Raw genomic sequence first — 14,934 nt, 5'->3', positions numbered from 1 at the left:
AAAATGCGCGACCGTTTCTCACCTGCCCTGCGCTAAGGCGGGGGCTGGACCCAGTTCCGAGAGTCAAATACGCAGAACTCGAGCCTTCCACAATTCACAGAGCCCTTTTACGCAACTGACGTCAAGCACCACTACTGGCCGCAAGGGGGAGGGGCACGTAGTTGGCGCAAGGAGGTCGTAGAGCGTTCCCGCCATTGGCGGCGGTTAGGGCGTTTACGCAACGGCCTGACGTAGGGGAGGACGCGTTAGTCGGGGGGAAGGTTCTAGAAAAGCGGCGGCAGCGGCTCTAGCGGCAGTAGCAGCAGCGCCGGGTCCAGAGTGGAGGTGCTCCTAGCGGTGTTGTTTCTCGACCAGCGGCAGTTCTCACTACAGCGCCAGGACGAGTCCGGTTCGTGTTCGTCCGCGGAGATCTCTCTCATCTCGCTCGGCTGCGGGAAATCGGGCTGAAGCGACTGAGTCCGCGATGGAGGTAACGGGTTTGAAATCAATGAGTTGTTGGAAAGGGCATGGCGAGGCCGTTGGCGCCTCATTGGAAGTCGGCCATCCGCCTCCGTGGGAGAGCGGCAGCGAAATTGGGCCACTTCAGAAGCGGCTGGTCTCAGGATGTTTTTGAAGCGGGGTCGTTAGTGGAGGCCTGATTGTACAGCGCTTTCCCCACCCTCAGTCTCCCGGCGCCATTTCCCTTTGCTGGGGGTGGGGGATGGGGAGCTTCCACATGGCGGACGCAGCCCCACTTTAGTGAAAATGGGGCGCGGAGGCAGGAATTCTTACTCCCTTTTTACAGCACGCTGGTTTGGGGGCCCCGGCGTCTCCGCGCTTGAGCGTTTCGGCGGGCCTCGGGTCCTCGCGAGCGGGACTGCGGAGCTTCCCCTCCCCCCTCCCGGGAACCGGATTTGGCGGCCGCCATTTTCATTTCTCTCCTTCCTCGCAGTGTTTTCCTTTTAACTCTCTAAGTTCAACTAGTTTGACTCTTTTAACAAAGACTAGAACTGGTTAACTATTTTTTTTTTCTCGGACTGTTTTCATGCCGTTTCGAGGTGGACTCCTAGTGTCTTGTGAGCTCGGGTCTTTAAAGTCTTGCGCACCTCATTAGAGGCTCGCTCCCTTCCCCTCGATGAAATGGCGCCATTGCGTTCAGGAGCCGCACCGAAGGGCGGGGGGAGGGGGCGGCGTTCTCCAGGGCGGGTTCGCAAGGCTTAGGAGGTAAAACCGTATAGGGTGTCGGGCCCGGTTTAAGGCGAGCGGTAGTATGAAGACCACATTTTGTTTTCCAGCCCTTGTTTATTTGAGTAACGGTTTTATCTGGGTCTGCGGTAACTAAAAAGGCAGTTGAATCGTAGGAAACTTAAGAAATGAAGAATCAGATTTAGAGCCATCAGCTTACTACCGACTGTGTGGGAGGCCGTGGGGGAAGGAGGTCTGTGGGGGGCGGTATTTGGTTCAGAATCCTTTATTTTCCTGAAGGATTCTCTTTGAAACGTAGTATTTGTATTTTAAATATTATTTTTACTGGGAAATTTAATCTTTACTGGGCAAGACCACAGGTATTTATTAGTGATAAGTTAGAAATCATGATGAAAATGAAATAAAAATGACTTTATAGTTGTACTCTGGTTAAAACATGGTTCAGTCCTTCAATGCGTGTATTGCTATATACAAAACTTTTAGGCTGGGCCGCTATGTTTTTGAACTTTGTCACTTGCTTTTCTCGTTTATGTTTGCAATCATGGTTGATGATTACATTGATAAGCATAAGGTCTCAAGCGAAGGGGGTCTACCTGGGTATTTTCCTTGACCCTAAGCACGCTTATAAAATAACTTTGTTTGTAATCGATAGTGGACAGCGGGTAAGTTTGGAAAATGAGGTAAGTAATGAGTTTTTGCCTTTGTTAGTGATTTGTAAAAGTTGTTGTAGATGTATTTTTTAATCTATTTAATTTATTTGGGTTTTAAAAGGCCTATTAACTGACAATATTTGGAGTAAATAAAATTTGCTTAAGAGTCCAAATATCAGTATGCTAAGTAACTTCTATAATTGTTTTTTAAGTGTCTCAGGAGCTAGTTTGATAATTTGTTTTCAAAATTTTCAGAATCCTGAAAAGTTAACTATATAGGGAAAAAACTGAATTGCTTATCGCTGTATTTTCTGAGCTGTTGGGAGAATGTCATGCATGGAGAGAGGAACTTCATAGAACTATGGGTTGAAAGTTGTAATGCTGTTTGATAACAGTTGGTCACGGACATTGTGACTAACTTTCGTTTCTGAATATTCTTAGTTTTTTAATCTAGTCAACTGAAAACAATGACCCAGCCTGCTTTAACTCATAGCCCCAAATACAGAGCTGTTAATGCAACTTATTTGCTTGCTGGTTTGTAAGGATTGAGTTTTCAGCCCAGGCTCTTTTTCTTTTCACATGTGAAAGTTGTTTATGCTGTGTAATTTGCCAGAAGACCACTAAGTTCAACATGGTGAAGTGTAAATTGTAGTGCTTTGTAGCTACGGGATAGTCACAGTGGTCATTTAAATATTTTTATGGCTTTGAAAAGTGAGATGATCACAGTGTCTTAACTATGTTTCAGCTTTTAAGCTCAGTAACGGTTCAGATTGTTTGTGTTGTCTACATGTCAAAAACTAGCTATGTTAAAACTTTATTAAGTTTTAGACACCGTTAATTATGAAAGTTATTCTGCCTTGGTCAGAAGAGAGGTAAATTTTACGGATATTTTGGTACCTACATTGAACGCTTAAAATTTTATGTAATGGAGAGTTGGTATATGGGGAGAGAACAATACTAGGTTTTTGAAAATTGCTTTGCATTAGAATCACCACCAGAGGGAGCAACGAAGAGAAACTCACTTTTCAAATAACTGAATCCTGAAATAAATGGCAACTCTTGGTTATAAAAAAGCAACAATTTTTATATTTTAAAAATTTATATTTAAACGGAATATTTAAAAGTTCTCTGTTCTGGGTTATAGGATTGAATGCAGATTTTGATAAGAATCTTAACTTTTCAGTCACCAGGGAGTAGATTTGCTCCTTTTTCTTCAGAAAGTTTTTTTTAAACTAAGTTATGCTAGATTTGTTTAAAATAATTTAATGTGAAGTAAATTTAGATCAAGCGTTAATGATTTTGAAACTTGTGTAGTTCAGCTGAGGCAATTTTTTTGGTGTAACACAACTAATGCAGTTTAACATATGGTTTAAATTTGATGTAAGTTTTTTTTTTCCCCCCCAGAAAACTTTAGAAACTGTTCCTTTGGAGAGGAAAAAGGTACTCTGCCAGCAGGTCACCTCATATTTAAGAATTTAATTTCCTGCATACAAAGAGAAAATGTAAATAAAAATTGAAATGATGTTTTCCTTTGCAGAGAGAAAAGGAACAATTCCGTAAACTCTTTATTGGTGGCTTGAGCTTTGAAACTACAGAAGAAAGTTTGAGGAACTACTACGAGCAATGGGGAAAACTTACAGATTGTGTGGTACGTTAAGTGTGGAAGTGCTTAGGGATAGTAGTCCTTCAAGTGTTGGGTTTCTCTGTTTAAAATGAGTGAATCATGGAGAAAATCACTTTAAAATTCATATTTATTATTTTAAAATGCTGTAAGTGATGAGATTAAATGGTAACATCACTCCTTTGGATTTAAAGGTAATGAGGGATCCTGCAAGCAAAAGATCAAGAGGATTTGGTTTTGTAACTTTTTCATCCATGGCTGAGGTTGATGCTGCCATGGCTGCAAGACCTCATTCAATTGATGGGAGAGTGGTTGAGCCAAAACGTGCTGTTGCAAGAGAGGTGAGCAAATACATAACTTGTTTGTTCAAACAGTTTTGAGGAAAATTCCATTTTGTTCTTGCTCAAGATTAGAAAGTGATTTTTGAAAGAACAAAGTTATCTGTATTTAGCTCAAGGTGTTTTTGTTTCTTTAATAGAGCTTCGTTGGGTTTCTGTACTTATAATTTCCTAGACTTAAGTTATTTCAAAGATTAGGTTCTTATTCATAAGTTGCCTTAGTATTTGGTCATAGGGTAGAAGCCATGTGTGTTACTCAGATAGTGTGCCTTTGTTTATGTTTGTGGTTTCTTCAGTCAGGATGATTTTTTCTGTTTCAGGAATCTGGAAAGCCAGGGGCTCATGTAACTGTGAAGAAGCTGTTTGTAGGTGGAATTAAAGAAGATACTGAGGAACATCATCTTAGAGATTACTTTGAGGAATATGGAAAAATTGATACCATTGAGATAATTACCGATAGGCAGTCTGGAAAGAAAAGAGGCTTTGGGTTTGTTACTTTTGATGACCATGATCCTGTGGATAAGATTGTGTGTAAGTGTCCATAAGTGCTAGGGGTGTGGCTTTTTCACATTTTAAGTTTTGAGTATGTTAACACCTAAAACTTTGTTAAAGTAAAGTTTAACTTGTAACTTGGCTAATATTATAGGATGCTGACTTAATGGACTCTGAACTTTTCATTCCAGTGCAGAAATACCATACTATCAATGGTCATAATGCAGAAGTAAGGAAGGCTTTATCTAGACAAGAAATGCAGGAAGTCCAAAGTTCTAGAAGTGGAAGAGGAGGTAACTTCAATTCCATTTTTTTCTTAAGATTTATTTGTATAAGTGTTTGTTACTAACCAGGGTATTTATTGTAGGCAACTTTGGTTTTGGAGATTCTCGTGGTGGTGGTGGAAATTTTGGACCAGGACCAGGAAGTAACTTCAGAGGAGGATCTGGTAAGTCCGTCTTCTAAGTTTAGAAGGGTGAATGTGCTTGAAAACTATGAGTGAGTTTTAATTAGAATCTAGGAAATCCAGCCTGATTTTTAAAAAGTTATTCTTAAGGTCTAATGTAGGTTCTGTCCTGATGGGATATTCTGATTTGGCTAGGCAAGAGGTAACATTTTAAAAGTCCTGTAGTTATAGTCAAGGGCAAATAATTGCATAGATCCTTTATGGTTTTCAGTTTCTGGAAAAGTTAAGATAGTGCAGCCATCTTAAATTTATGAGGTATTCCTGAATAGTCGGTGGAAATACTGTAGAGGCTTATATGTGTAGGTTTGAAGAGGTCTGTGTCTTTGTTTTTTGCTTTGGGCTTTATATGTAGGTTAATCTGAATTAAAGTAGTGGGGTGCCAACAGAAATACTGCCCCTGTCCATTGTCATTTCTTTTCATAAATGAATATCTTAAGTGGAGGTTTGCCAAGTGCAAGCCCCAAATCAGGCAGTTATCCTGATGATGAAATGGAATCATACTTTAGTGTATTTTTAACACTAAAATACAGCATAAAATATACAGTAACACCAGTGTACAGCTTAAGGGGAATGGGTTCCTAATAATTCTTATTCATAGATACTAATAGATAACGTGGAGGAAGGGAGGGTAAGGAATTGAGTGGCATGAACCACAGGAAAATAATCTTCTTTTTCCTGCCCATAACAGATGGATATGGAAGTGGTCGTGGATTTGGGGATGGCTATAATGGGTATGGAGGAGGACCTGGAGGTCAGTTTCTTCTACGCGTCTTGAGGTTTAATCACACTGTGTTGTCCGTTTTTGAGTGTATACATGAAATTTTTCTTAATGTTTTATCTTTTGTAAAGGGATTAGGTGATAATGGTTCTGTTTTGCATCTTGTTGTAAATTATAAAAGGAAAAATATGGTTTGTAGGTGTTTGTACTTTTGCAAAATCAATTGGGTAGATATTAAATGAGAATTTAAAAATGCTGTTTAAAGCTGTCCTGTTGTTTTTCAAGCAAGAGAATTGGAGATAGATGTGATATTTTGTATACTGTTTTCCTGAAAAAGTATAGAAAAGTGGTTACGAGCAAGATCAACATGTAAGGGGAATGTATATAAGAGCCCTGTGTTGTCTTAGCTCTTACCAAGATGAGTCCAGGAGGATAATGTTCCAAAAGTCCCCGAAGGAACTTTTCCAAAACATACACAAGTGTGCTTCTGTGTCTAGCTAAGGTGGTGAGCCACTGTTAAATTTATCAAGTGGTATGTTTTGTTGAAGTACAGAAAAGAGTGATACTTGCTGACAAATGTCTTAATAGAAAGGAACAAGACATTTAAAACTGATCTAAAATAATAGGCCTTATTTCTGGTTTTGATCTCATTAGGCATGACTTAGGAGTCACATAAATCTCACTATTTCCAATATTGCTTTGAAATCCAAATATTGATTTGGTTTGAGAAAGATGAGTTTTTGTACTTATTGCAAGCAATCTGAGAATACCAGTTTAAGTTTAATTACATGTGCAAGTTTGCTAATTTCTGGTCCTCCCCCCCATTTCTACTCAGGAGAAGGGTGGTGGGCATTTTATTTAAGAGACATGGTAATTCACAAGGAAACATGAGTTGGGAACATAATCTTTTGGACCAGCAGGAAGATGTGGTACTTCTACTTTGTTCCATTAGTCTACACATCTTGTCTGCCCCACCCCACCTACAACCTTACACAAAACATAAATAGGATTTCAGGATACCTTCCAGAGAATCCATGATGTGTCTTTAGTTTTAGGGGAGACCTGTGGCATTACAGGTATTTGTTTCTAAAGGTTTTATCCAGTTGTTAGTGGGTAGGCACTCCCCACCCCCAACCGTTTACCAAGGATGGATATTAGAATCTGCCCTTGAGGATTTTAGAGATTTTGTAGAACGAATATCTTACTTAAAAAATACGTGTTTTGGAAAGCTGGAAGTGGGTGTTCAAATGGCATTGAAAATATTAAGTAATTACTTAAAGGCTTATTTTATAATAGGTGGCAATTTTGGAGGTAGCCCTGGTTATGGAGGAGGAAGAGGAGGATATGGTGGTGGAGGACCTGGATATGGCAACCAGGGTGGGGGCTACGGAGGTGGTTATGACAACTATGGAGGAGGTAATAAATTCACCTGCATCTTTATGTGGGAATTTGGATTGGAATTAATGATTTTCAACACGTGAGATTTTTCATTTCATTGTTGTTGATGGTTGTCTTTTTAAAAAAATGTAGAATTGTAGATAGGTGTTTTGCATTTATTCTGATTTGTTTCTGTGGGAATTTTAAGTACTTAGCATGTACCACTGGTTTTAATATTTGGTTGTGTTACGGGGTTTATTGTACAGAAATTTCCAAATTTTTTACAGGAAATTATGGAAGTGGAAATTATAATGATTTTGGAAATTATAACCAGCAACCTTCTAACTACGGTCCAATGAAGAGTGGAAACTTTGGTGGTAGCAGAAACATGGGAGGACCATATGGTGGAGGTAATTTATTAGATTTTTCAAATTTGTGATGAAAATATTAAGTGTTCCATGACTTTGAAGAAAGATAACTTTCAAGTTTATTTATGCTTGGGTAACACTTCCCATCAAATACAGTGTTATTGAGAGTAAATTTTTGGGAAAAGAAAAATGTAACATCACTGGGGGGGGATTGTTGTGGTGGGATGTTCAGTGATATAAAATATTTCGGGGTTAGTGAAGTGGATTAGATGTTTTCAGTGGCTTTGGCTGATTAAGAAAAAGCCAGATAAAATTGCTGAGCATATTGCAAGTGGTGTAAATTTTGTATGACTCTTAGAAAGCTAATTTAGTAAATCTGAACTTTTCGTTCAAATCATCATTGAGAGTTGTTAGTGGGACAGAAATAGATTCCTTATGTTTATGCTGGGTATACTTTCTTAAAAAATCATTTAAATGATCATGGAAGAGAGCCCTCTAAAGGAGAAGCAGTAGTAAAATGTTTTCAAGTTTAAAGGAAAAAATTGAAAAATCTGTGAATCTGGATAATTTAATCTTGAGTTAATGATGCTAACTAGAAACAAGTATGGTCTCTGATCTGCATGTTTTAGGGAGTGTATGGCTGTAAAATAAAATCAACTGTAGAACTTGGGAAATCAAAATAAGTTTGCTTTCTCTTGTTCTAATAATTCTAGGAAACTATGGTCCAGGAGGCAGTGGAGGAAGTGGGGGTTATGGAGGGAGAAGCCGATATTGAGCTTCTTCCTATTTACCATGGGTAAGTAGCTTTTAAGTTTCACGTTATTAATGTCTTGGGAGACCTAGCTGCCAGGAGTTAAAAGCTTTTTAGGATCATGTTATCTTTCCTTAAAATCTGGTTAGATGGATAATTTCATAACCTATTTTTTTTTTACTCTTTACTTCTGTTGAAACAGGCTTCACTGTATAAATAGGAGAGGATGAGAGCCCAGAGGTAACAGAACAGCTTCAGGTTATCGAAATAACAATGTTAAGGAAACTCTTATCTCAGTCATGCATAAATATGCAGTGATATGGCAGAAGACACCAGAGCAGATGCAGAGAGCCATTTTGTGAATGGATTGGATTATTTAATAACATTACCTTACTGTGGAGGAAGGATTGTAAAAAAAAAAAAAAAATGCCTTTGAGACAGTTTCTTAGCTTTTTAATTGTTGTTTCTTTCTAGTGGTCTTTGTAAGAGTGTAGAAGCATTCCTTCTTTGATAATGTTAAATTTGTAAGTTTCAGGTGACATGTGAAACCTTTTTTAAGATTTTTCTCAAAGTTTTGAAAAGCTATTAGCCAGGATCATGGTGTAATAAGACATAACGTTTTTCCTTTAAAAAAAATTTAAGTGCGTGTGTAGAGTTAAGAAGCTGTTGTACATTTATGATTTAATAAAATAATTCTAAAGGAAATTGTGTAATTATAGACTTTTTATTTTAAATAAGTTAAGGAGTGGGTAGTATAATTAAGGTCCATTGCAAAGCTGTTGTTATATTTGTGTAAGATAAATGCTGGTCAGATACAAGTGTGTTGTCTGCAATTCATCAGGATTAAATTATCTAGATAACTTAAGGGATATCTCTGCAAGGAGAAACACCTTTTTAGATCTTTTAGATGCTGCTTCTTCAATGCAAGGAAAGGAAATAACCCCAGCGAGGTACTCTTCAGGGATACAGGTCTAGTACAAGAGAACTCTTGACGGCTACTAAGTTCAGCCAGTCTTAAGAAACTGTGCTGTTTCTACAAAGCTTTAACTACAGTAGTTTATAAGGATGCCAACGAAAGCTGAGGGTGTAGAGCAAAATAGTTCTAAGCTTCAGTTAAACTTCTTTAGGTAAGATCTCATTTACTTTTCCTTTCTTAATTTTCCTCCCCAAAAGATAAACTAATACTCTTTAATGGTCTTTCAGTATAGTGGTTCTCATGTAGTTTAACATAGCTATAAATTGAGTTTAACAATTTATAAACTCAAGAGAATAATTTTATAAACCCTGTTTTCCAATCTGTCATTTACTTAAATTATTTTGGTTGTTTTTTTCCCCCTTTTTTTCCTTCTTTCCCATCCCCCTCCCCCTCTATGAAGATTCAGGTGCTTAACATATCATTTTTTTCCCTGCTGGAATTTTAGCATTGATATGAACCATGGACACGTATATTCTGCTGCCACAAAGACTGTAAAGTGCTTCATTTCAACAGCTGAGGCAAGCCAAGTGATCATTAATAAAGCTTTTCTTGGTTCCTTCAGTGGTGTTGGTAGTGAAATGGTAGGTAAAAGTTAGGCTGCAAGTTGAATGAATCATGAAATTTCCCATCGTTACACCCTTGTGTATTCACATTTCTTGGATCAAGCGTTTTGAGTGAACTAGGGATTTTTTTTTATTAAAAATAAAGACGTTTTGTTCTTCTGTTATTTTGATACGGTTCTAGCTTTACATGCTTATCAGGATCAGGCTAAGGAGAAGGTAGGGCAAGATGGTTAAATCTACTTTCAGATAATTTATATTTATGAATAAAAGTGTCTACATTATAAATCTTGTATATATCCAATTCTAAATACTTAGGTTTAAATGTGGTAATTCTTTCCCAATCCCTAACCTATAGGAGAGACGTAGGTTGGCTGCTGAAGTTTCATTTCTTAGATGTCATCAGAGATTGATTGCCTGGCTTTATTGCCTTTTCAGGAATGTGATAATCAGGGCATATTCTACTGTATGCACCTGTGAGTCTTCTTTGATCCTAAGACCACCACTGAAATTATTTAGGTTCTTTGGACAAACATGATAAACTTCTTCAGATACTTTTTTTTTCCTTTGGCAGGAAGGTGTCTTGCTGCAGGTAACTAATGAAGAAGTGGTCAACCACAGAATCTTCAAGAAATAAGAAATTCTGTACCATCTGAAAGTAGTTCTTGTTGGTGCCTTCATTTTAAAAAGCACTCTTTAAGATTAAAGGGAAATGTTTTCTGATAAAATAACAGACTTCATTTAGTACAGGTTCTTAATATAAAACAATTACAAATTGAGTATTGTTTGTAACAGAGTAACATCAGTTCAGCTAGAGAGAGAAATGTATCGTGTTTTGAATTAGGTTTTGTGAGTAGACAGATTAAAATTCTATTTTAAATATAAAGTTTATTAAAATAAATACTTTTGTATTCAAATACTTGGTGTAATGTTTACACATAAAATGTGAATCTTGTTCTATGAACATTAAGTTGTCTAAAGGATTGCCATCCACTAGATTTCTAAAGCAGTTTCACAAAGCAATGCATATTGCCATTTTCCTTTCAATATGGATAGACAAACGAGAAAAGCACTGTGGACATTATTGGCTGTCCCTAATAAAATGCCATTCTTTATACACTGTATATTCAGCGTTTGAATAATGCTACAGATTTCTGGCTTTGCCTTGTATGTTTAACATTGCTGGTGGTGTTTTAAAAGTCATTACAGATTCTAACCAGCTAAAGTGGTCCAACCAAGTTTAAGTGGCTATGCAAAAGGCACTGAGACAAAATCTGTCATTAGTTTCTCTCAAATGTGAATTAGCTCTGTTTCGTTATACACTTAGTATCAGGTGGTTGTCTTGAAGGGTTAAACATGGTGGATAAAATTTAATAGCAAGCAGTGAGTTTCTTACTTGGATGTTCACCTGAAATGATGAAAAACCAGAAAAATAGTAGGGGACAAAGTAAAGTTGACTTGTTCTAACTATCTCTTTTGGTTTTGATATGAGGTATCTCACAGGTAAGTCAAACTAATGATGGCTAACGGAAGATGAGCTTTGCGTCCATTGTCAGCTATAAATTTGTTTACATTTGGCTGTGGATTTACTAGGAAAAAATAATTCTTAATGTCTTAAAAATGTCTAGCTCTTCAAAGAAGTTAACTTCTGAAGATAAATCAAGTTGGTATAATACAACCCTAAAATACCCAGCATTTAACACTAGCACAAATAGGGGAAGACATCTGTATTACGTATTGACGGGGCGAAATGACATAGTTTATTGAAACATGCAATAGGTAATGTTGAGTATTTTGTGTGTGTATATGTTGTGTGTGTTGAGCTGCTAATTTTCTTTTAGAAATTGAGATTTAAGGACGGTTTTGTTCTAAAAGGAAATATTTTAGAGAACTTAAAATTTTCACCTCACTGTTTTTGTAGGTCAGCAGTTTGGAAACAGCTTAGCTGTGCGATTTCTAGCTGAAACTTAGGGTTGTGTGTAAGTCAGGGAAAACATGACTTGGGCTGGAATATTTGAATCCAAAATGGCCTGCTGACAGGACTGAAGGTTGGTACTGGCTATTTCCTTTACCCATAGTGAAGCAACAAAAGAATCTTCAAAATACAACCACTGTTTTTGTAAGTTATCGTGTGATCACAGTGTGGGAGGGGAGGGTTTTACTCACATGACGACCAAAAAGCACGATATTGGGAGCCATCTTGGGGGATGGCTCCCATACCTGGAGTGTTTTCCTCTTTGGTAAAAGCTTTTGAAATTGGATCTTCTGTGTGGTTTTCAGTATTGCGATTAAGTGCATGAGTATGTTAAAGTTGGTCTGAAGTGATTTTTAATATTTAAAAGTACTGAGGCAATTAAGGGAGGCTTTAAAAGAATCGTGTCTTGGTTCCTTAGTAATGACAATTACTAGTTCAAACGTATGGATATGTGGTGCCTTTGCAGAAGGTAGAAAACATCACTAATCTCAGTATACCCAAAGTGCGTGTGTACATTGTGGCTTAGTTATATTTTAAATCAGTCTAAAGTTCGGAACAAATATTCTCAGGTGGTATACCCAATGATTTTTTTTTTTTTGGCGGTACGCGGGCCTCTCACTGTTGCAGCCTCTCCCGTTGCGGAGCACAGGCTCCGGAGGCTCCAGACGCGCAGGCTCAGCGGCCATGGCTCACGGCCCCAGCCGCTCCGCAGCATGTGGGATCTTCCCGGACCGGGGCACGAACCCGTGTCCCCTGCATCGGCAGGCGGACTCTCAACCACTGCGCCACCAGGGAAGTCCCCCTACCCAATGATTCTAATGCTGCTCTGCTATTACTGCAACTAAACTATTTAAGTGAAAAATATTTAAATTATTAAGCACTAATATGTACTCCATAGGATGACTTTGTTCACTTTGTTGTTCTGGCAGCTGGGCTGACTTCTTAACTGCTCCTGTATTCTAAAGGTCAGTGCTGAACTGGAGCCAGCCTAGAAATGGAACCCAGATACCCAAATCATACTGAGCACACGTTGCTTGAAGATTACACGCAATAGTTCTATTTCCCTGTGACGATTTCATCATGGCCGGTTGTTAGCTACGAAAAGTAAATAAGGTTTTAATAGGAAAAGGACAAATGAGATGCTGAGAGCCTGTCGGAACCAGATTTCACTTTTAATTCTCAACTGATAGGGATGATTTCAGGAATAACAGTATTTTCTATAGGTAAGGAAGGTAAGACTGCTTTTATGTTGGGAGTAGCAAAAAATGTAAGTTTGGGCCAGTCCACTGAAATCAGGAGGGAAAATGATGCCTAGCAAAAAACATGCTTCAAAGAGGCCGAAGGCCAGTTATACAGACTACCAGATTTACAGGTGTAAACACTGCTGATCTTACCTAGTTCTGTGGGTCCTTTTGCGGCTACAGTCTGTATTTAAACCCCCAAACAAATACTTAGAGACACTTGGGAACTTAAGTTTATCATCCCTCTAACCTTGATTGATGGAACTGTTTCTCAATTCAAGTAAGTCTTGACTGTTTATCCATGTCTTGTTCAGATTAGCTGAAGAGTGATTTCACTATTTAAGGAATGGGTCAGATAGCTAACAGCTGTTCAACAGTCAGTAAAATTAAAATGCATATGGCTTCCATTAGAACTTGACATTTTGATCTGTTTATAAAAGCTTGAGAATCAAAATTTCTCAACATTCCACCTATTCCTTTCAACTGATAAAACCTGGCTTTTTTTTTTTTGAAGACTACTGAACTAGCAGAATATTCAATCTTGGTGTATCTTAATCTGTAAGTAGGGAGCTTAGGCTAAAATAGTGGTGTGAAAATTTCACTGCTGACATCAGTGATGGAAAGCAGTGTGGTATTTGTTCAAAGGGACTGTCCAGAAACTAGACTATGGCAAATGAGATGAAACTGGCTGGTGAAAGCTGCATTCGTTGACCTTTGGTCACTAGTGCACCAAATACCTCATGGATCTTAAATTTTCAGTTGCTGCGAATGTTTTGAATCCCAGCTGTCTCTGCTGTGCGCCTCTTTTTTGCCCGTTTGATGTTCTGGATATTTTCAGGGATTGGGGAGAATGCTGAGCCTGACAAGAGCAAGCACTGAAATTGAGCAAATTGGGATACCTGCAGTTTCAAAACTTATAATTGGTTGTGGCATTTTACATTGTATGTAGACTTGAAAGAATGTGCCTTGAAGCTCTGTATTTAAGAAGCTAAGATATCTGAGGTGGGCTCCCTTGCAAAAAGCCAGCCTGTCACCATTGAAAAAGTGGTTATTGCACAAAACTGGTCAGAAGAGCAAAACTTGCATCTAGAAGCATTTTGCTACTACGTGGGGCTTGGAACAAATTGCTAGCTCCAATTTAAAGTATAAAGGTTTACTATAAAAACCCACACCCTGCATTTCTGTAACCCAAAATAACTTTGACTTGTGACATTTACGTTTTGGGGCAGTTATAACCGCAGAAAACATCTGACAACCTTGATTCTAATTTTGATATTAGACTATTCATGTTAATGTTCTCAAACCGTGACAGGGCAGTTGTCTTCAGAAAATTCTTGAGGTTTCATTTCAAGTGCCATTCCTATTGTCCTTTTTATCAAATGGCTGTCTTTTTGCCTCTGAATATCTTTCATTTTGCTTCAGTATTTTCATTTCTTTACAAAGTCTGTGCTTATCATCCCTTAGTGGTGGTCTGAGTTCTTGTAGGGCCTCCTGTACATTCTTGATTAAATAGGGTTTTTTTTGGTGTGAGCTGTCAGTGTTCTAGATGTGGAGCTATCCCTACAGGCTGGCTTTTACTGTCAGGGAATTAGTCCTATTTTTGTATATGCAGGCAACTCTAGTTATGGGAGGCAGGGAGGCTCTTTGTCTTCAGGTGTTAAAGCCTAATGCAGTAATATTTTAAAGCTTCAGTTTGTTTTGTTTGGGCATCCTGGTGTAGAGCTTGGTCTATTTCATGTCATGTTTTATGTGTTAGGTCTAAGGGGGGGTGGGATTTCACTTGTCAGTTCAGTGTTGACTATATTCGGTTTGACTTGAGTCTGATCAATTTGTGTAGTTTTTAAAATTTAACACTGCTGCCTGATTTGCTAGATATTCACCTGTGTTTTTAAATGTGGGTATTTTGGAAGAGAAGTTTGCTTAGAATTTCTGTATAAAAGGGGAAAGTTAGTACTTTATAAAATCAAATACAAAATTTATTTCCACAGAAAAAGCAACATAAGTTTTCATCAATTAAGCTAAAACAGTTCTTGAAAACTCTAAATGAAAATATTTTAAATCATAAAAACATGTTTTGAAATGTGTTTGCTCTCTTTGAAGGGACCATCACGTCACCCTATTTCTACATTAGTTCATGAAACAGGCCCCCAAGTCTGATATTGAAGTCCTAAACTGGTCCATATAAGCTTCAAAATGTAGCCTTAACTGAGTGATTA

At 38.0% G+C, this 14,934-nt stretch overlaps 1 protein-coding gene across 8 annotated transcripts; it reads left to right on the top strand.

The window, feature by feature from the left end:
* Positions 1-87: 87 nt before the first annotated feature.
* HNRNPA2B1 (heterogeneous nuclear ribonucleoprotein A2/B1) lies at positions 88-14,927 on the top strand. Of its 8 annotated transcripts, none has more exons than XR_009520626.1 (13): positions 88-469; positions 3,240-3,275; positions 3,373-3,483; positions 3,651-3,797; positions 4,115-4,325; positions 4,478-4,579; positions 4,654-4,734; positions 5,441-5,503; positions 6,767-6,886; positions 7,135-7,257; positions 7,929-8,011; positions 9,388-9,460; positions 10,077-14,927. XR_009520626.1 is itself a non-coding variant. In XM_060020631.1 (12 exons), exons 1-11 carry the CDS (start codon positions 464-466, stop codon positions 7,988-7,990), a joined length of 1,062 nt encoding a protein of 353 aa, XP_059876614.1. In that variant the 5' UTR covers positions 88-463; the 3' UTR covers positions 7,991-8,011; positions 10,077-14,927. The 8 variants fall into 8 exon arrangements, 6 of the variants coding, with proteins under 6 accessions (XP_059876614.1, XP_059876616.1, XP_059876613.1 ...); XR_009520625.1 differs by having other exon boundaries at positions 9,388-9,523; XM_060020631.1 differs by lacking the exon at positions 9,388-9,460.
* The last annotated feature ends 7 nt before the right edge of the window (positions 14,928-14,934 follow it).

Source organism: Delphinus delphis, chromosome 9, assembly GCF_949987515.2.
Source record: "Delphinus delphis chromosome 9, mDelDel1.2, whole genome shotgun sequence".
Classification (NCBI taxonomy): Eukaryota; Metazoa; Chordata; class Mammalia; order Artiodactyla; family Delphinidae; genus Delphinus; species Delphinus delphis.
The sequence above is the reverse complement of the archived record's forward strand: the minus strand, read 5'-3'. Positions and strand labels throughout refer to the sequence as shown.